A 19,431-nucleotide genomic window follows, 5' to 3' on the forward strand; every position below is an offset into this window, starting at 1 on the left:
CAACTACTTGGTATCCGACTAACAGATGCAGCCATGTATATGGCAAACAACGATTGGTCTTCTGGGTTTTCGCGCATCCTTTGGACGCTTAGATAGTGGCATGGCTATATTGTTGGTGTGATAATAGTAGTAGTCGAACATCTCGTTGCTGACTCGAGGGTCGTCACAAAGGGGGATCTGATAATATATCGGTCACTGCGAGTAACATTGGTGGATTATGAAATACTAGTATTCTCTGCAAGACTCAGATAAAGCTTATATTTTGCGTCACATAGAAATTACACGGACTAGACGTACACGTTTTATATTTGTGTTACGTATCGCACAGTTTAAACTAAGCACCACATTATAAGTATATACTTACTTATAAGATAAACTCTACGTGATTTATATTATATTATAATCTATCAAATTTAGCCATCATGGTGAGCATATCCAACAACCTAGATGAATACGCCCACTCATTATCGTACCATGCTAAGATTTTGAAGAACTTCCCTTCGTTAGTTCCAGTTAAATAGTTTCATTATAGGCACATTACCTTGGGGTTCAGCTCAACGCAAGCTTTCGCATCCACTACGCAGCTATGAGGATTGCCCTGAAAATCACAGCTGACTAGCTCACTGTGCTCGACTGTTAACACGCCTTGCAGAGGACCCATTGAAGCCAGTTCCAGTTGTGTCAGGATCTCCGCTAGCGAAGTTTCGTGTTCGAAATTTATTGTCAGGTCAACAAGCGACACATTGTTGCTATAGACGTGTTAGCAACATTCACGACAGTAAGACCTGTATGCTGACGTTGGAACTCGGAGAGAGATGCCAGTCATCTTCCCAGCCAGTTCTGGAAGCACAGTCGAAACTGCCTTTGCTGCACCAGTTGTGGTCGGAATAACATTTCCCAGCACGGCCCGCCCGGCTCGACGATCTCTTTTGCTGTATCCATCCAGTACAGGTTGTGATCTTGTAGAGGCATGGACTGTGGTCATAAGGGCCTGAACAATACCAAATTTGTCGTTCAAAGTTTTTGCCAGAGGGGCAAGACAATTAGTAGTACAGCTCGCGCATGATACTATACTTGGAGGGTTTATGATGGGATACTGTGAGGTGTTGACACCGTAGACGAATGTAGGTGCGTCCTTGCTCGGGGCAGAGATAAGTACCCTCTTTGCCCCGGCATGCTCGATGTGAAGACTGGCTAGTGATGAAGTTGTAAATTTGCCTGTGCTTTCGATGATATACTCCGCTCCTGAAATCGTCCAGTCCAAAAACTTGGGATCTCGTTCCGAAGTCAAATGCACATGTTCTCCACAGACAGACAGGGTGTTTGCGTCTACAGCAAAAACAGCGTTTTGTTTGACATCCACACTCCGGCTTAGAGGACCATGTGTAGAATCAAAGAGGATTTGATGAATGATATCGGCTATCGAGGCGCATGTGTGGTTGATTGCCACTATGCGTATATCTTTTCGAGATAGAGAGTTTCTGAATGCGACGCGGCCTTCACAGATGTTAGATTGACATAACCGTCAGAGAGGTTTTACGTGGCGACTGACCAATTCTTCCCCATCCATTGATCCCTACTTTGATAATCTCTTGCGGAACTAATGGTAAGAGAGATTCCCTTCCGTCCAAAGTCGCGGGCATAGTGAATTAATTCACAGAAAATATTTAAAATTCAATAATGGGTGGAGTGAAAGGTAAGTTATGTTCCCACGATCTATATTGAAGTAAACACCGGACTCTACTTATCTCAACCCCCGGGCATAGACCATCGTGATTAATTGATACATTGTGTTTTTTGATAATTGTGAGCCTGTGCTGTGAGTGAGGCCGCCTTCTGTCTCCAAATTTACCCCGCACTAGAATCTGGCCAGGTTTGCTTAATAATCATCGTTTCTCCGGAGTCCCACGTCGTCCGCCCTAAACTGGAACTCGTTTCTCTGGACCAAACCCCACTTAGTTGAACGTTGGTCCCTTGACAACAATGACATGCGGGAAACGATCCCCGCAACGAAGAGATCGTAAAAGATCGCAACGCCGCTGGTACCAAACCTGTGATTTTCCAGGGGTTTCTTTCATGCGGCAAGGACGAGGCAAAGTGTTGACGATTGATGAGCACGTGATGGAAAATCAAGGGAGTTCGTGTGAGCCTTGCAAAAGGAAGAAATGCAAAGTAATCCCCATCCCAGGTATGCTTTGCGTGACCCTTCGCGCTAATTTGTGGACAGTGTGATCGTCAATTGTAGGCTTGTGCAAATGAAACGACAAATATATTAGCTGACTTCAAGCCAGGCCATCGTGCGAACAATGTCAGGCGGCAAAACTGGAATGTAAATATAGCGAAAGCAACAAGAGGTGCGTTATGTGATGTGCTGGTAGTTTGATGTCTTAAAGCTGATATCTCGCAGAGGAATCCCAACAGGTTACCTTGGCAATTTAGAACAGCGGCTTAATGAGACCGAAGCAGCACTGTATACTGCTCTGGCCCAGTTGAGAAGTCTGAAAAATGACCAACATTTTGTGAACCTGCCGAATTCTACTTCTTTGTTCATACCTCCAGATTTGGCCCCGCGAGAATTAAACGCAAATAAAATGTCCCGAATGGCAGAATGGAAAGAACACTCGTTGACAGGTTCTGGTGCCATCGAAAGATGGCGAGCGTTCTTTAGCAAATATGAAATCCCTCCTCAAGGTAGTCGTACATGATTGGAACGAAACTTTGTCAATACTAACGATGCCTAGCCGATGAGAGCGTGACAGTAGACGGGCCACCCATTTATTCAAGTCCTACCATAGATGTCCAGCCCTTCGAAAATATCCAACTTAGCAGCCACGTTACTCAGAATACACTCGATAGTAGATGGGAGCAAGCGCCGAGCACGACGGTAGCTACACTAGAACAAGGACGACAAGAAGAAGCCATACTAAATCCTTCGAAACAATTGTCATCAACACATCGATATACTTATTATTGAGTATAAGATATGTAGGTTTCGATGTATTTTTGTTATAGCTGCTATAGGGATTTGGTGCTTCTTACAGGGTGTACGTGAGTGACTGGTGTCACTTTGACTGGCCTGCCTCGCATCGAGTCTGACAAGCTATCTGCCATGTTTGCTCTCTTACTAGGACAGCTCTCACTCATCTCTCATCATTATGGCGAATGACGGAATTTTGGGTCTGGGTTTACATCTGTTCTGTTCGCTGGAGTCTGTTCTGGAAGGTTCGGAGTCAAATAAGCCAACATTTTATATTGCAGTGCATATTTTATGATTATCATGGTCCGTCCTATACTGCTTTAGATCGACCATTACCATTTCCATTGAGTCCTGCCTTCTCCGATGCGTCCTTAACGTACGGCGGATCTTCTTTGTACACGTCATACTTGTATGCGCTTCCCGTATGGTCACTCCTCAAATGAGCCTGTCCCGACCCATAAACCTTCTCCCGGGCCGTCAAGCCATCATTTGACTCCTGGGGGTAGATGCCACGTCTACGCAACTCAGGGACCAATAGATCTACCACGTCTTCGAATGTCCCTGGCGTAGTCACGTAGCCAAGATTGAAACCATCAACATCTGCTTCAGCCACCCAACGCTCGAGTTCATCTGCGACAGTTGAGGGCGACCCAATAGAGACAGGACCTAGGCCACCTATTGATGCCATCTCTGCTACAACTTCAGGGGTCCATTTTGGGATATTTTTGCTTGTTGTAGTGAATGCACTCAAAGCCGACGTAACTTTGTGTGCTTCTAATGAATCCTCTTTGGTGATTTCCTTGCCCAGCGGCAACTTTGAGAGGTCTATCCCTGTCCACCCACTTACCAACACGAGGCCCCCGATTGTTGATGCGTATTTCTTTACTTCTGCTAGTTTTTCCTGAGCCTCCTCGTCGGTACGGCCGATAATGGGAGTAAATGTGCAAAAGAACTTCAAGGAGGCTGGGTCGCGGCCTTCGTCCTTGGCAAGGCGGCGGATGTTGGCAATTTTGGGGGCAATGACAGAAGGGTCGTGACCTGTCACGAATATTGCTTCGGCATGCTTGGAGGCAAATGCTGACCCGGCTCTACGTCGGATCTCAGTTAAGTTGCCATAGGTTGGGTAGCAGAGATCGGGGAAGCTTACGGGGAAGTCCCCGCCTGAAACAGGAACGGGGTTCTTTGAGGAGAAGGGTCCACGATGTGCCTTGACTCTAAGTTGAAAAACTGGCCGTGGTGGTTAATCTGCCGCACCTTATCCGGGTCAATGTAGGAGTCATTTGCTACGTCCTTGATGATTGCGTCTTTGCTCCAGGAGCCTTCCCATAGCTTATAGAGGACGCGCAAATACTCGTCCGCCTGCGCGTATCTTTGGTCATGGTCTATGGGGGTATCGATTCCGATGGCCTTAAACGCGCTCTTCTTCCACGAGGTAACAATATTCCTTATGGGCGTTAGCTTTGCTATGTAAGTGGGCGGGTCATCATTCGTAAGTCACATGTGATAAAATGAATGAAATAAAAGAGCGGGGCAATTGAGGCAGTGGATACGAGTGCAGAACGAAAAGATTGGCGCGCGTACCATCCAATTCGGCCTCGGGTGAGGTGATCAAGAGTTGAGAAGCGCTTTGCGAGTAGAAATGGCGGTTCAAATGACGTACTCGCAGTAATGCCGAAGGCCAAGTTCTTCGTAACTTTTTGACATCAGCAAGTATGGAGGGATTGAATGCGGGACATCCTTACCGGCTGCCATCGCGCTTATGGGCTTTATGAGAGTGTCAGTGATAATAAACAGAAGGCGGGTCTCTAACTCACAATCGTTGGGTCCGTCACTGGCCATTGTGCCGCCCTCCTGATACAATTATCCAGACTCCCCTCGTAGGTATCGTACCCGCCGTACGTATCAGCGAGAAAGAGGGCATTGATGCCTCCTCGTTCCAGGATCTTTGCGAGGTCGATCCAGTACTGAAGGTCGCGCTTGTTGGCCGAGCGGTCGTTCGGATTCTGTCTCGCCTATTAGCTCCCCCAACCTAAAAGCAACATACAACCATACATACCTTCCACTGCCCTGGGCTCAGGTGGCCCACGGTCGACATGTCGAAGGCATTGAGCAGGATTTGCTTTTTCTGATGTCCGTTTTGCGGCTCCACGCTGGAGGTTTCCTGCCCCGCCTCACCATTGCTCGAGCTTCGCAGCCGCTTCGCGACCGACGGTGTTGTCTCTTCCGCACGGTTTCTCTTTCCACGAGGCATGGCAAACGAAAGAAAGACTGACTCAATGGTATTTTTTAGATGGCATGGTAATTAGAGAGTGGGCAGCTTCATAATATTCACGTTCGTCGGTCAATGGCAAACCGGCACGGCGTCGCTCGCACGCCATCAGGCTTTCAATGACAACATACGCGAGCACAATCCTTCTCGTCCAGCTCCAAACGACCCCGCGAACATTACTCCCAACATGCGCTACAGTTCCATGTCACGCCATGTTATCCCCCGCCCATCCTCATCCCCACTCTCATATATTTCTTATCTCTCTCCACAGATACACGAGGCACCGATCGGCCGGCCCTGAACGTTTTCTTCCCATCTACCTGATTAGTTGTGGTGGTCATGCCCCACGCCGCACGTTGTGCTGGTGGGGTCTCGGATGGCGAGCTATCCACGAGGAATCACGTACGACCAAGGAACAGGGAATCATCTGGACCCATCATCGGCAATTGAGAGCTGTTTATGCCCGTCCCTGCATGGTTGGGAAAGATGGGAAATCATCCTTGGATGCCGGCAGCTCACTTTTTTTTCCCACCCCACTCTCGAGACACGCCTACTTTGGTACCTTTCTCATATAAATTATTGATGCAATCACATCGAATTTCCACGTTGTCAAATATATACCCAAGCTGAAACTATTGGCCTTTTGAACTGGAGGCATCTGGCTTGAAAGTCAGCTAATTACACCATGGCCTCAGATTTGGGAGACGACGATTTGACGAAGGCAAAGATTCCAGGGTTGGCCTCCGTTGTGACGCTCGGCAGCTCGCAGAGCGATGCAGCAGCGGATCCCAGAGCGTTCCTCGCCTCCTTCAGTGCCGAGGAAGATAAAGCCATCAGGCGAAAAGTTGACCGGAGATTCCTCTGGCTCATTGGGCTTATGTACATTATCAAAAATGTTGGGCCTGTAATCCCATAAGCCACACATGTCCGCTAATAAATCGCAGATTGACTATCAAAATGCTGCCAATGTCAAGGTTCTGCAAGTGGGACAGCCTTCAAATGTCTTAATCGAGCTCGGCATGACAGCTGATCAGTACAACTGGGTTCAATCAATATATTTTGTTTGTGAAACTGGAAACTCTCCTATCTAGCTTCCGCTTTCTAACATCTTTCAGATCAGTTATATCATCTTTGAAGTTCCAAGCAACCTCTTGCTCAAGAAAGTGTCGCCGCGGAACTGGCAGTTCCGCATCTTCCTATCATGGGGGATTGTCCTGGCCTGCCATGCAGCCGTGAAGAATAAGGAGGGCATGTATGCTGCCCGGTTTTTCCTCGGCATGATGGAAGCCGGAATGTTTCCTGGTATCGCAGCCCAGTTGTGCAGCTGGTACCGAAGCGATGAGATGGGCAAGCCTATCATGTGGATGTTTGGTTTCCAGAACTGCTCGGGGATCGTCGGTGCCGTTCTTGCATATGGTATCTCTTATATGGATGGGCTAGGCGGCCTAAGCGCTTGGAAGTGGGTGTACCTCTTGGAGGGCATCGCCACCATCTTGTTCTCTTTCGTCGTGTACTTCGTGTTGCCAGACTACCCTAAGTCACAGCGTTCCAATTCGTGGCTTACACCGAGAGAGCAAGATTATCTAGAAACGAGACTGTCAGAAAACGCACCAAAGACTAACGACGCAGAATTCGACAAAAGCGAAATCTTTGCTTCACTGCGAAACCCTCGGACATACTCTTTCATGCTCTCGCAGATTCTCCTTAACTTCGGGGGGTACGGTTTGAGTTGGCAGCTACCGACCGTGACCACCAACCTTGGGTTTGCGGGACTTCCTAAGAACCAGCTTCTCAATATACCCCCAGCCGCTGCCTCCGTGCTTGCAATCATATTCTCTGGGTGGTTTCTTAGCCGCGCCTACCTTACTCGCCCCGCATACATCATGTGGATTTGTGGAGGTGCTCTTACATTCTTCATCATTCTTGCAGCCACAAAGAACAAGTATGCGGTGTATATGGCATGCGTGCTAGGAACAATGTTTTACTCGGCATATTTTATACCTTTTTGCAAGTTTCCCCGTGTTATATCACCATAGCTCCCATCACACACAATATCTAACTGTATTTCTAGGGAGTTGTACGTTTCCCCGCATTATAGAAGCATTGCAGTTGTTTTTGGTTTCCTATGTTTTCCCCGTGTTATATCAGCACAGCTCCCATCACACACAATGTCTAATTCGGATTTCTAGGGCGTTCTTCTACGCTAGCGGGCACCACTGGCACGGCTTTTACACTCGCATTTCAATCCTCCGTGGGGCAAGTTGGCGGTGTCATAGGCCCCCAACTGTTCCAATCGCGGTATGCCTACAATGGTTATAAAGTACCATTCGCCATCTGTGCAACAGCCATTGGTCTTGGCTGGGTCGCCAATGTTTGGACATGGTGGCTGACAAGGAACGTCGAGTTCGACCTTAAGAGAATCAGAAGGCTTAGAATAAAGGCTGAAAAAAGCGGGAGGGTGTTTGCTGAGGATGATGTCAAGGTGTTTGAGGAGCGGGAGTTCTATGGGAAGGGCCTGATCAAAAAAACTGATCAGTTGGACGTAGTATAAAATAGTATGCAGAATTAAAGGTTTACACTATAGATAGCCTGGATAGAGCTTCATATCCACTTTAGAACACATAGCGGCATTTGCTCGACGAACTACATTTGAAAGCGCGGGATGAGTAGCCAGCTTTGTTGCTGCTATATGATGCAATGCCATCAAAATCACGCGTAAAACCTCACACATTTCTTTGCTGTCTCATTCCATAGTATTAAATAAAACATCATACAATAAAACATCATACCGTGGTTTCTGTAGCAGCAGTACCACTCTTACTACCCCTCTCCATGCCTTTTCGACTTCCCGACTCCTCGAACTCTGGGGCGCTAACCTCGCTATCCGCATCAGATTCATATTTCCTCTCCAGCGCCTGCGAGTACGGCCTCACAACAAAGTATGTAAACAGCACCAGCAAAACTGAGTTTGCTGCACAGAACGTAAAGCCCTTGAGGAAACGCGGCGCCTCCACCGTCGGGAATACCAGCACGCTCGTCCATGCCGTCGTGCTCTGTGCTATCAGGTTCATGAATACGATGACTATAGAGCGCTCCGTCGCGTTATGGCGCAGCATGTCGTTTGCCCATCCATAGAGGACGCTGCTCATGGCGACTTGGATGTAAGAGCTGTTAAGCGCGAACCACTTGGCTGACTCGGGGACCTTCCATACGGCGAGGATAGTCATGGCGGTGAAATTCCAGGCATGAGCAAAAGCGATTGCACCACTCGGGCCCCAAAGAAGATCGGAACTAAAATTTACGAAGAGAACGTAGAATATTCCGAGGGCGGGTGCTGTTGTCCCGAGCTGGTTGACTTCAGGGGTAGAGAAGCGATCCAGACTCTTGAGCCAGAGGAGGTAGGCTCCGGAGGATGTCGATCCTGAATTCCAAAAAAACACGGCCCAGAGTGTCAGGATATATATTTTCCAGTCCATTGCAATATTTCGTACCAGCTGCCATTTTCCCTGTTTTATTTCTTCAGTAGTATCTGCCTTCGTCTCCTTCAGGCGCTTGATGGCCAGGGCTAGATCTTGATCTGTGAGTATAAGCATATTTGGTTTAGCTGGCGTCCCTGGCCAAATAACTACTCCAGCAATGGCGATGGGTATGGTCATTAAGGCGCTGATAATAAACATCCATCTACAAAACAATGTCAGAAATAGAGTTTCTTGTAGTGGGGTTTCCTCACCTCCAGCCAGCGAGCCCTCGCACGCCATCAAGATTGGAGGACGCTCCACTCTGAATCAAGCCCGCGGTGAGAGTTCCCAGCATCTGGCCGACGTAGAAAACCCCACCTCGGCGACCAAGCTCATCGCCTCTGTACCAAGCACCCAGGACGAAATGCACTCCTGGGAAGAAGGCGGCCTGAAATTACAATGAGTAAATGTTCTGCCAGCCTCGGATATATCACTTGCCTCGAAGATGCCAACAAAAAAGCGGTATGTCATGAGTTCCGCGTAGCCTTGTGCACGATATTGCAAGAGGGTGAAAATGCCCCAGCCAGCCTCAAGAGCGGGAATGGTGTAGTTCATCGGAAACATTGGAAATAAGATGGTAAATGGTAGCTGGCCAATGACCGCTCCTGCAGTGTACATGGCATTAAGATTAACCAATTGATTTGACTGAAAATTCAAGTCTTCTTTAAGGCCAGATACGTAGGCATTATCTAGTATGGAGTTAGTTTATTCTTGGGCAAAAACGCTCATGGAAGAGGCAGGCATGCGTACTCAAGTTCGACTGGTCGATGTATTTTATCCAATACGCAAGAACGGCATATGGCACAATAAGGAGATCCAGCTTAACGATAAGCTTCCTTTCTTCGGGGGTATCGTCTTTTGCATACCAGTGCCAGAAGGCTCGCCCTTGGCGTTTAGTATGCATCTTGAACAAGCAAATATATCCAGGTCAAATGTTAGATTTCAGCGCCTGGGGCCAATACTGCGCATGGGAGACAAGGGATATATATATCAAATATCTAGCTACGGTCACACTGAAACTACCTCGCACTCCGCATATTAGTAGAGGGCCTGTATTACCCTTCCGGGCCTTAACTCTGATTCGGGAGACATGGTTGTATGTAACCACGGTGACGTAAACAGGCTCCCAAAGAAAGTGACTGGGAAACGTAAGTAGGAGCTAACCAAACGGCTTCAGTGACTGAAGGGAAGGAGAACTGGACTGCAAAATAATTGCCGGATTATTCAAAAATAGAAAATGAGGGCGCGGAAGATTTGCGCGGCAGCCTCATCTAGGCCTGTAGTGGCGCCATCGGTACCCCATAAATTTGGGCTCTAGGACCCCTCCCTGGAAAAGGAAAACTACGATAAGCCGAAAAGGATGCTATGGCCGTGGGCAATATTTTGATGATCTAATCAATGTAGAGGGCGAGAAGGGTCGGTCGGTCAAGTAGAACGCCGACATACGAGGTATCGTTGCTGGCGGATGAGGAATATTAACAGTTGCACAATTTGACGCAAGTCTGACGACGCCTACGTGTGGGGGTTAATCTCTCCGACGTCGGCTGCCAATGTCAAAATATTTGAAAACTATCCATATTAGATAACTCGTAGTAAATACATAGAAAACTACAAGGGAGAAAGTAAACAGATTGTTTGTATATCTAGTGTCCTCGCTTCTTCTGCACGTTTTTGGTAATGAGAACCATGGCTACAGCTTCTCAAAAAGCAAAAATAAGGCTTGAAAACCTGTCACAGCACCTGACTAGTTCCCCGGCAGCGAATCCAAAGTTCGAGCTTGAAGACCATCCGATTGATTCGGTGCCAGTATTGCGGGTATGGGTCGGCTTTCCCTTCCGAGGGGAATAAATATTGACGTTGAATCATCTAGGTAGCTGTGATTGGGGCTGGTATTTCTGGAATAACGGGAGGCATACTCCTCCCAGCTAAAGTTCCAGGGATAGATTTGACGATTTATGAGAAAAACAGTGACGTCGTACGTTTCTACCGCAGCCCGTATTGTTCTGATAGAAATATTCTAATGATTGTATAGGGCGGAACATGGCTTGAGAATATATGTGAGACAACACAAGCTACTTAATTCAAGATGTCTAACGTAAAACAGACCCTGGTGTCCGATGCGATGTGCCAGCAAACGTATATCAAAGTACTTTTGCTCCGAATAGCCAGTGGACAGAAGAATTCGCTCAGGGCCACGAAATTCGAGCATACTGGCAGAGTGTCGCAGCAAAATACGACGTCTACCGATATATCAAATTCAGCAATAATATCCAGCACGCTCAATGGAATCCGGAAGAAGCGAAGTGGCTATTGAAAGTCAAGGATCTAAGAAGTCAGGAAACTGTTACAGAGAAGTTCGACATCCTTATCACTGCAATTGGTCGCTTTAATGCCTGGAAATTGCCTGACTACCCTGGGATTAATGAGTACCAAGGCCATCTAAGGCATTCTTCAAACTGGGATCCAAAATTTGATCCGACTGGCAAGTCCGTAGCCGTTATAGGAAATGGAGCAAGTGGCATTCAAGTTGTCCCAGAGCTGCAGAAAGTCGTCAAGCATCTCGATCACTACGCGCGGTCACGGACTTGGATTGCAGGATCTTTTGGCGGACATGACCGAAAGGCAGAGCCAATGTATTTCAGTCCAGATCAGCTGAAGGAGTTCGAAGACCCAGAGAAATATTTGGCTTACCGAAAATCGCTCGAGGATGCTTACTGGCGGCGCTTTGCAGGATTGTTCAAAAACTCAAAGGAGAATCTAACAGCAAAGGGAGATTTTAAACTGATAATGGCAAAGCGATTAGAGAATAACCCAGAGCTGCTTGACGCTCTTGTCCCGGACTTCTCGCCTCATTGTCGCAGACTGACGCCTGGACCCGGTTACCTTGAAGCGTTGGGCAAGGAGAATGTCACCTTTATCCAGACGCCCATTAAGCGGTTTACAAAAGACGGTATTGAGACCACAGATGGAGTTCATCGCCCCGTGGATGCCGTAATCTGCTCGACTGGTGCCAATATTGATTATGCCACGCCATTCCCTATCGTATCTGATGGGGTAGATCTGAGCTCCGCATGGAAGCCCGAGGGCAAGTATGGCTTTCCGTTTTCATATCTTGGAGTTGCCACTCCGGGATTTCCAAATCTGTTTTTCATCCACGGTCCCAATGCCGCTGGGCACTCCGGAACTCTTCCACACAGTGTGGAAACTCAAGTCACTTACATTGCACGCGTCTTGCGTAAGGTTAGCACCGAAGGAATCCGGACAATTGTACCATCAAAGGCTGCGGCAGATGATTTTGTCGAGTTCAGCGACGCGTTCTTTCCCAAGACAGTGCTCAGTGAAGGATGCAGTTCTTGGACCAATGGTATGCTCCCCTATGACTCGTTCAGGATGCGATCACACGCTTACATTATGTTTTGCTGAAGGGGGTCGGCCAGGTGGACGCATCCATGGCCACTGGCCAGGAAGTGCGGCACATGCCAACTTTGTACGCCGCTCCCCGCGGTGGGAAGATTTCGAGTACGAGTTGCGATCAGAAAATAAATCTAAAAACCGTTTTGCGTATTGGGGGAATGGCTGGACCAAAAAGGAGCTGGTCCCTGGTTCTGATTTAACTCCATATTTAAAGCCGCCAGAGAAGGTGGACTTGAGAGAGTGGCACGAGAGCTGGTGGGATTTGTAGCCATATTCCTACCATGTTAGGGCATAGAGATAATATATAGATTTGCTATCGTAGTTGTGGAATGAAATTGAGACGGAAACTTTGTAATCGTCAGATCCACTTATTTGCTTCACTGACCCCACTCAACATACTCACCCAGCTGCTCACAGTATCTTCACCCTAAGGCCTATATTCCACAAGCTAAACCCTAGACCCCTAGAGGTCCCAGCCTATATACCTGTCCTCAATACATAGTCATATAAACATTCCCACAGCAATAACATAAACGATTAAGTTTTAAGTTCATATAAATTATATTTGGATGATCCTGGTTTTATGAATAAATATTCACAACTCAAATCCATCTTCATGGAGTGCCTTTAAATCGATGTCTCCAGTCACGCTCTCTACCTTCAAGTACGGCGTAAAATTAAGGTCTTCTTGACCATCAGCTGCCTTCACATCCTTTGTAGTCCACCCATTGCCAAACCACGCAAACCGGTTGCCCTGCTCGTTTCGGTAGGTGTAGTCAAAATCTTCCCATCTCGGATCACGCCTTGAAAGGACGGCATGGGTGCCACTGCCTGGCCAGATCCCATGAATACGGCCTCCGGCAATCCCTCCATTATACCACGAGCTGCAGTTCTCGCTCATCACAGTGCGAGGGAAGAAGGATTCACAGTAGGCCCTGAAATCAGCAGTAGCTTGAACGCTCGGTGTAATCGTGCGGATGCCTTGTGTGGACACCTTGCGCAGAATCTTCGCGGCATAGGTTACCTGTGTTTCGATGGCATGAGGAATCGTACCGCCCAGTCCTGTAGAGTTCGGGCCGAGAATTTGGAGGAAATTTGGGAATTGAGGCGCTCCGATGCCGAGATAGCTATCGGGGAAGCCAGGTTGGTGTTCAGGGCCTACGCCGGGCCGCCAAGCAGTTTGGAGATTTATTCCATTGGCAACGATTGGAAAGTGCGGGGCAAATGTGGTGTCTGCCCCCGTGGAACAAATTATGGCGTCGTAATCGTGGGTTGTGCCATCTTGGAGTGCAATGCCGGTTTTGGTAAATTTTGAGATTGGTGTGGATATGTAGCTAACGTTTGGTTGCGTGATTGCTTCAAGGTAACCAGGGCCAGGAGTCAACCGACGACAGTTGGGCGAGAAGTCTGGGGTGATCTTTTCCAGCAGGTCGGTGCGGTCACCAAGGCGATTGGACATTAACTTGGTAAACGTTTCCTTGGACTTGGCATTAGTTGGGCCACCTTTTATGATCGTACTGAAGCGGGAGAATGATGCTTCTTCTAACTTCTTGCGGTGCTTGAGGTAGGCCTCTGGGTCTTGCGGAGGCGGTGTTCGTCCCGGCCCTCTATGTAGTTCCTCGCCCGTGAACGACCCTGCTATCCATGTCTTGCTTCGAGCGTAATGATCGACATGTGATGATAATTTTTGTAGTTGAGGTACAATTTGAAGGCCAGAGGCGCCATTACCAATTACCGCAACTCGCTTGCCTGCTGGGTCAAATGCTGGATCCCAAGACGAGGAATGTACTAGATGGCCCTCATATTCGTCCCTGCCGGGGTAATTGGGAAGGCGAGGGTCACTGAAATGGCCGGTTGCGGTAATGAGAAAATCGGCCTCTTCGACCGTTTCTAGGCCATTGGTAACAACTTTCAGGACCCATTTTGATTTTTCATCCGACCAGTCAGCGCGTGTGACGGATGTGCCATATCGAATATGCTTCTCTGTGTCGTATTTTTGAGCCACTTTTTTCCAGTAAGCCTGGATTTCAGCGCCGGGCGAATAATTTTCGCTCCAGGTAGTTTGGGGCGCGAAGGTGCTCTGATAAACGTCGGAGGGGATATCACATTTGACGCCGGGATACACGTTGGTATGCCAGGTTCCGCCCTACGGAGGTTCAGCCTTTAATTTCACAGTATGGGCGCATTGGGACGAACCAGATCTGCGTGTCTCTCAAGAATCACAAGGTCAATATTTGGGACCTTGCGAGGCAATAGTATCCCAGCATTGATCCCCGCGATGCCAGCTCCCACGACGACTACCCTGAGGCGCGGGACCTCGTCGATCGGGTGCTCCTCTATCACCAGGGGCGGGAAGAGAGTCCTCAGTGGCGCTTGGTTGACTATTGATGGTTTTAGAGAAGCCTTCGCAAGCTGGGGATCGAGAGTTAAGGCACTGTCGGCCTGGGCGGCTACCGCATGGGGAGCCATTTCAAAATATGCAATGTGGTGCAGATGGTGACAGGTCTAGAGGGGATGCAGGCTACCTTATGGAATGCCAGCCAGAGCAAGATGTTGGCAGTGATAGAGGCGAGTGAGTATATAGCAACAAATGAGTGGGGTCAACTAGGTAGGGGAGAGGAGGGGTAGCAGGTGGTCGTGAGAGGGGTGGGGAGGGGTGAGGGGTGGAGGTGGAAAGCACGTCATGGTCGCGAATGCCGTTGTGGGCATTTGAAATTTGGCAAGGAAAGACTGGACCGTGGAGTGTGACTGAGCTCTGGTGGCTGTTAACAATGGCTATGGCTTGCAGCACTGTGCCTTGTGCCATGTTGATACGACAGCCCGACTGGCTTGGCCACGAAAGACATGTTTCGCAGATTGGAGTCGCGATTAGTCATCCTATTCTCATAACCATACCTAGTTGTTTCAACCACTTCACCGTCCAGCTCATAATTCTACACAAGTTCTATATGACACCGTAATAAATACCATGGTTCAATCTTTTATCGGCCTTATCTGGCCCCGTATTGATGTTGGCGCCAGCAACGCGGAACGCCTGCGCAACATGGCGATGTCGTGATCAGATGCTGGTATCACGAGTGTGCTACCAAAGCTGCCCACAGGTCTAGTGGGTAGATAGGACCGTAAGGAGCCATCTTAATGCCACGCGGTCTCTCGGCATATACACGGAGGACTGTGCGAAGTTCTACGTGAAATGGTAGCTTCAAACGCTTCTCGCAATGCCGCGGTACATGGCCAAATCTGCTGGGCGATCTCGCAATTGCATTGCCAGGGAGTCGCCTAGATCATATATCGCGCCCAGTCACAATTTTTGCCTTCTCATTTTCCATTTATTACATCGAGTTTCAACTATCTAAATCTTCCAAAGCCGACTCATAATGTCAGAGAAGTCCATTGAGTCCGTGGCCGTTGATGCTGAGATAGCTACTCGAGAGCCGGGACGTAGCGCAGACCGTTCTCACCCAGGTTCGCACTGCAAACCACGTTTCTCATTGCGAAATTAATATGTTCTAGTCAAATGGTATCGCTCAACCTTCTATAACGCCCTCATACTGGGCGTCTGCAACTTTCTCGCACCAGGAATATGGGGAGCTATGAACTCTCTCGGCGCAGGGGGCCAGCAACAGCCATACCTCGTTAATACTGCGAACGCGTTGACTTTCTGCCTCATGGTACTGTCTTGCTTCTTTTCGTCCGTAGTGGTCCGCGCGATTGGCATCAAATGGACGCTGATAGTCGGCACAATGGGTTACGCTCCCTATGCAGCCGGTCTGTATGCCAATAATCGTTTTGGCAATGAATGGCTCGTCATCCTCGGTGCTGCCCTGTGCGGACTGTCCGCGGGTGTTTTTTGGATGGCCGAAGCAGCCATTGCCCTCTCCTACCCTGAGCCCTACAACCAGGGAAAGTTCCTCGGGTTCTGGCTCTCCTTTCGTCTTGGCGGTCAAGTCCTCGGCGGCGCCATCAACCTAGGATTGAATGTCAACAATAACAAGGCAGGCAAGGTGTCTTACAATGTTTACCTCGCATTTATCGCCTTGCAGGCTCTGGGGCCCTTTGCGGGCCTGCTGTTGAATAAGCCCTCGAAGGTCCAGCGCCGTGATGGCATCCCCGTCAGCCTTAAAATCACCAATTCAATCTGGGACGAGATCAAAGCCACAACCTCCCTCTTCTTCAGCCGCAACTACCTCCTCATTGTTCCGCTGATTGCGCAAGGTGTCTACACTGAAGCTGTGATGTTCACCTTCCAATCGCTCTGGTTTAGCGTGCGTGCTCGTGCCCTCGGTTCATTCCTATCAGGGATCGTCGCCATCATCTCCGGCAACCTTCTCGGCGCCTTTCTAGACCATAACAAGCTCTCTCTGGTCACTCGCGCGCGAGGTGCTTTTGTGATCATTCTCGGGCTGCAGGGCGCATGGTGGATCTGGGCTACCATCCTCGTAACCGACTTCCATCGCTCGAATCCCACCTACGACTGGGTTGACCCGGGATTCGGGAAAGGATTCGCACTGTTCTTGTTCTGGGTTGCTGGCTTTCAATTGAACTACATGTATCTCTACTTTGTGGTCGGAAATCTCGCGTCTACCGAAGCGGAAGTTGTGCGGATTGCTGGTTTACTTCGAGGAACCGAATCGGCCGCCCAAGCCGTCAGCGTAAGTCCATCCATTATGACACCTCTTTTCTATTTCATTGTGACTGCTGCTGACTAGAGCATAGTACGGCCTCAACTCCATCCCTATCATGGGCTCTATAGGAAGCGTCTATCTTAACTTTGGTCTGTGGGCCATCGCTATTGTACCAGCGTGGTTTGTGATCAAAGAAATCGGCGTAACCATCGTGGATAAGAAACTTCAGCGGGAGATAGGGGAGGTAGGGCTCGCAAACCGACTGGACGCAGAGAAGAAAGAGAAGCCACTGTCATGAAAGAGCATAATTGTGAGTTTGCGGGGCTCTGATGGCGTTTTACGAGAGTAGAGGGGGAGGTTCGGCGGGGTCGAGTTAGACATATGATACCTTGTTTGTAGATTCGAGTATGGATAGAATTAATCGACAAAATTGATGGATAGAACTGATGGACCGAATTGACAGACAGATTTAATGGACATCATTGCACCATTGCACAGATATGATAAGGATCAGCGCCGAAAGGACCCCACACGACCCCGCACGACCCCGCCGTTTTTCTCCAAGTTGCCGCAATTATCAACAGGTACACGGAAGGCGGCATAGCGGGTGGTGGGGTGGAGAGCACGGCATCGCTAGCTACAATCACAACATCGACAATTCGCAACACGCAACACGGAGATTACAAGACCGACACTTGAGTATGACAGTCTCCGTCGGCTTGCCCTGGTCGAATGAGGGGTATATCTGATAATGATAAGGCAAAAAGGTTAAGGCTGCGAACGAAGAGCCGAAACCCGTAAAGCGGAAAGGCGCGCATCGCTCTCTCATTTGGTTTCCATTTTTATTCCATTTCCATTTCCATCTTCGCCCTCTTCTTGGTTTTCTTCTCATTGTTTGTCTTATTCTTAGCCAATCTTTTGGCTGCCGTATTACTACTCGCTTTCAATCGCAGCTTCACATACCTCATTAAAGAAGGCAGACAGAGAGATAGGTGAGCCCATCAAGTCAACCACCACCGTTTCATTCTGTTAATCCCCCCATCAGCAACAATGTCCTCTCCAGAACGCAAGCAGTGGATTCTCAACGCTTTTGCCATGCAATCGCCCTCACACCTTAACCCAGGCCTCTGGAAAGCGCCAGGTGACAACGGTCCGCGCTACACTGACCTCTCAGCCTGGATCGCGCTCGCCCAGAAGCTTGAAGCCGCCAAGTTCCACGCCATATTCTTCGCCGATGTCCTCGGGGGTTACGATGTCTACCGCGGTCCTGCAAACCTCACACCTACAATTCCTGCAGGAGCCCAATTCCCAATAAACGACCCCCTCTACTCCATCCCTGCCATGGCCGCAGCTACCAAAACCCTAGGCTTCGGAGTCACCTCCTCGACTACCTATGAAGCCCCATACTCCCTAGCACGCAAGTTCTCCACGGTAGACCACCTTACCAATGGTCGCGTTGCCTGGAACATTGTGACCTCCTACCTGGACTCAGCGGCGCGCAACTTCCCGGGCAATTCCCAGGTTCAGGTCCCACATGACACGCGCTATGCGATTGCGCACGAGTACCTCGATGTGTGCTATAAGCTATGGGAGGGCTCCTGGCGCGATGACGCAACAGATGCGCGATACAAGCTTGCAGGGAGCTATGCCGATCCTGCGGGCGTCCGACAAATAGAGCATGTCGGGACTCACTTCAAAGTCCCTGGGCCGCATATCTGCGAGCCCTCACCACAGCGGACGCCATTCCTTTTCCAAGCTGGTACTAGTGGTGCGGGCCGCACCTTCGCCGCCCAGCATGCCGAAGCGGTGTTTCTAAATGGGCATGCTCCACATCTCGTGCGGCCATCCGTGGATAGTATCCGCGACCAGGCCGAGTCTCTAGGCCGCCCACGGGATGCAATCAAGATCGTGGCAGGCTTGCTGGTTATTGTGGATGAGACGGATGAAAAGGCTCACGCGAAATACAAGGCGATCCTTAGCCATGGGGATAGAGAGGGAGCTCTCGCGCTGTTCGGGGGCTGGTCTGGTATCGACCTGTCCACCTATAGTGACGATGAAGATTTCCGTTTTGTGGAAAGTAAGGCGGTGAAAAGTATGGTAAATCATTGGTCTTCGACAGTACCGGGTTTAGGAGACGTGCCTTGGACAAAATCCCGGATTTCAGAATTCCTACTAGTGGGAGGGAATGGGGTGAAGGTCGTTGGAAGCGCCACGACGGTTGCGGACGAGCTGGAGAGATGGGTAGCTGAGGCGGACGTGGATGGGTTTAATTTAAGTTATGCGACAAATCCGGGGACCTTTGACGACATTATTAAGTATCTGTTGCCTGAACTACGCAAGAGGGGGGTGTTTTGGGAGGATTATAAAGTACCAGGAGGAACGTTAAGAGAGACTTATACTGGAAGCGAGGGGCAAACGAGGTTGCCCGCAAGTCACCCAGGGGCAAGGTTTGTATGGAGGTCAGGGGAGGAGCTGCCAAAATATATCAAAGAACAACATGAGAAAGCGAATGGAGAGACGAACGGAAATACCAGTACGAAGAGGAAGATTAGCGAGACAGAGGGACAAGGGCTAGACGCGGAGAATGGTGTGAAACGAGTAGATAGGTAAATATTTTATTTTCGAAAA

General features: G+C 49.1%; 8 protein-coding genes across 8 annotated transcripts; 4 read left to right on the forward strand and 4 right to left on the reverse strand.

Moving 5' to 3' along the window:
* Positions 1–322: 322 nt before the first annotated feature.
* On the reverse strand, positions 323–1,812 carry VE01_00662 (uncharacterized protein). The gene is made up of 4 exons (XM_018270190.2): positions 1,553–1,812; positions 798–1,497; positions 542–749; positions 323–493 (listed from the first exon to the last, which is right to left on the reverse strand). The coding sequence occupies exons 1-4, from the start codon at positions 1,641–1,643 to the stop codon at positions 398–400; spliced, it is 1,095 nt and encodes a 364-aa protein (XP_018134917.1). The 5' UTR covers positions 1,644–1,812; the 3' UTR covers positions 323–397.
* A 1,428-nt stretch (positions 1,813–3,240) lies between these two features.
* Positions 3,241–5,367, reverse strand: VE01_00663 (uncharacterized protein). The gene is made up of 6 exons (XM_018270191.2): positions 5,034–5,367; positions 4,792–4,980; positions 4,720–4,741; positions 4,559–4,670; positions 4,125–4,421; positions 3,241–4,065 (listed from the first exon to the last, which is right to left on the reverse strand). Exons 1-6 carry the CDS (start codon positions 5,226–5,228, stop codon positions 3,288–3,290), a joined length of 1,593 nt encoding a protein of 530 aa, XP_018134916.1. The 5' UTR covers positions 5,229–5,367; the 3' UTR covers positions 3,241–3,287.
* On the forward strand, positions 5,017–7,810 carry VE01_00664 (uncharacterized protein). Its single transcript, XM_059463292.1, has 5 exons — positions 5,017–6,141; positions 6,191–6,307; positions 6,362–7,253; positions 7,318–7,323; positions 7,436–7,810. The coding sequence occupies exons 1-5, from the start codon at positions 5,932–5,934 to the stop codon at positions 7,795–7,797; spliced, it is 1,587 nt and encodes a 528-aa protein (XP_059320095.1). The 5' UTR covers positions 5,017–5,931; the 3' UTR covers positions 7,798–7,810.
* Positions 7,811–8,029: 219 nt separating this feature from the next.
* VE01_00665 (uncharacterized protein) lies at positions 8,030–9,668 on the reverse strand (the record flags this gene model as incomplete). Its single annotated transcript, XM_018270193.1, has 4 exons — positions 8,030–8,927; positions 8,977–9,152; positions 9,218–9,453; positions 9,515–9,668. The coding sequence occupies 4 exons, from the start codon at positions 9,666–9,668 to the stop codon at positions 8,030–8,032; spliced, it is 1,464 nt and encodes a 487-aa protein (XP_018134910.1).
* A 782-nt stretch (positions 9,669–10,450) lies between these two features.
* VE01_00666 (uncharacterized protein) lies at positions 10,451–12,446 on the forward strand (the record flags this gene model as incomplete). The annotated part of the gene is made up of 5 exons (XM_018270194.1): positions 10,451–10,579; positions 10,635–10,739; positions 10,797–10,821; positions 10,869–12,128; positions 12,190–12,446. 5 exons carry the CDS (start codon positions 10,451–10,453, stop codon positions 12,444–12,446), a joined length of 1,776 nt encoding a protein of 591 aa, XP_018134913.1.
* A 306-nt stretch (positions 12,447–12,752) lies between these two features.
* VE01_00667 (uncharacterized protein) lies at positions 12,753–14,839 on the reverse strand. Its single transcript, XM_018270195.2, has 2 exons — positions 14,375–14,839; positions 12,753–14,324 (listed from the first exon to the last, which is right to left on the reverse strand). The coding sequence occupies exons 1-2, from the start codon at positions 14,645–14,647 to the stop codon at positions 12,774–12,776; spliced, it is 1,824 nt and encodes a 607-aa protein (XP_018134912.1). The 5' UTR covers positions 14,648–14,839; the 3' UTR covers positions 12,753–12,773.
* Positions 14,840–15,456: 617 nt separating this feature from the next.
* Positions 15,457–17,238, forward strand: VE01_00668 (uncharacterized protein). Its single transcript, XM_018270196.2, has 3 exons — positions 15,457–15,643; positions 15,692–16,830; positions 16,895–17,238. The coding sequence occupies exons 1-3, from the start codon at positions 15,556–15,558 to the stop codon at positions 17,099–17,101; spliced, it is 1,434 nt and encodes a 477-aa protein (XP_018134919.1). The 5' UTR covers positions 15,457–15,555; the 3' UTR covers positions 17,102–17,238.
* A 228-nt stretch (positions 17,239–17,466) lies between these two features.
* VE01_00669 (uncharacterized protein) lies at positions 17,467–19,413 on the forward strand (the record flags this gene model as incomplete). Its single annotated transcript, XM_018270197.2, has 2 exons — positions 17,467–17,795; positions 17,849–19,413. The coding sequence occupies exon 2, from the start codon at positions 17,854–17,856 to the stop codon at positions 19,411–19,413; it is 1,560 nt and encodes a 519-aa protein (XP_018134918.1). The 5' UTR covers positions 17,467–17,795; positions 17,849–17,853.
* Between the last annotated feature and the right edge of the window lie 18 nt (positions 19,414–19,431).

The sequence above is a fragment of the Pseudogymnoascus verrucosus genome, assembly GCF_001662655.1.
Source record: "Pseudogymnoascus verrucosus strain UAMH 10579 unplaced genomic scaffold scaffold_2, whole genome shotgun sequence".
NCBI lineage: Eukaryota > Fungi > Ascomycota > Leotiomycetes > Thelebolales > Thelebolaceae > Pseudogymnoascus > Pseudogymnoascus verrucosus.

Coding starts and splice junctions, on each gene's coding strand:
- VE01_00662 (XM_018270190.2), bottom strand. CDS start 1,643: ATGCCCGCGACTTTGGACGGAAGGGAATCTCTCTTACCATTAGTTCCG. Junction 1,498..1,552: donor CAATGGATGGGGAAGAATTG/GTCAGTCGCCAC, acceptor ACATCTGTGAAG/GCCGCGTCGCATTCAGAAAC. Junction 494..541: donor GCGTTGAGCTGAACCCCAAG/GTAATGTGCCTA, acceptor AACGAAGGGAAG/TTCTTCAAAATCTTAGCATG.
- VE01_00663 (XM_018270191.2), bottom strand. CDS start 5,228: ATGCCTCGTGGAAAGAGAAACCGTGCGGAAGAGACAACACCGTCGGTC. Junction 4,742..4,791: donor CAGTGACGGACCCAACGATT/GTGAGTTAGAGA, acceptor ACTCTCATAAAG/CCCATAAGCGCGATGGCAGC. Junction 4,066..4,124: donor TTTCAGGCGGGGACTTCCCC/GTAAGCTTCCCC, acceptor GATCCGACGTAG/AGCCGGGTCAGCATTTGCCT.
- VE01_00664 (XM_059463292.1), top strand. CDS start 5,932: ATGGCCTCAGATTTGGGAGACGACGATTTGACGAAGGCAAAGATTCCA. Junction 6,142..6,190: donor TTATGTACATTATCAAAAAT/GTTGGGCCTGTA, acceptor AATAAATCGCAG/ATTGACTATCAAAATGCTGC. Junction 6,308..6,361: donor GGGTTCAATCAATATATTTT/GTTTGTGAAACT, acceptor AACATCTTTCAG/ATCAGTTATATCATCTTTGA.
- VE01_00667 (XM_018270195.2), bottom strand. CDS start 14,647: ATGGCTCCCCATGCGGTAGCCGCCCAGGCCGACAGTGCCTTAACTCTC. Junction 14,325..14,374: donor TTGAGAGACACGCAGATCTG/GTTCGTCCCAAT, acceptor GAACCTCCGTAG/GGCGGAACCTGGCATACCAA.
- VE01_00668 (XM_018270196.2), top strand. CDS start 15,556: ATGTCAGAGAAGTCCATTGAGTCCGTGGCCGTTGATGCTGAGATAGCT. Junction 15,644..15,691: donor CGCAGACCGTTCTCACCCAG/GTTCGCACTGCA, acceptor AATATGTTCTAG/TCAAATGGTATCGCTCAACC. Junction 16,831..16,894: donor CGGCCGCCCAAGCCGTCAGC/GTAAGTCCATCC, acceptor ACTAGAGCATAG/TACGGCCTCAACTCCATCCC.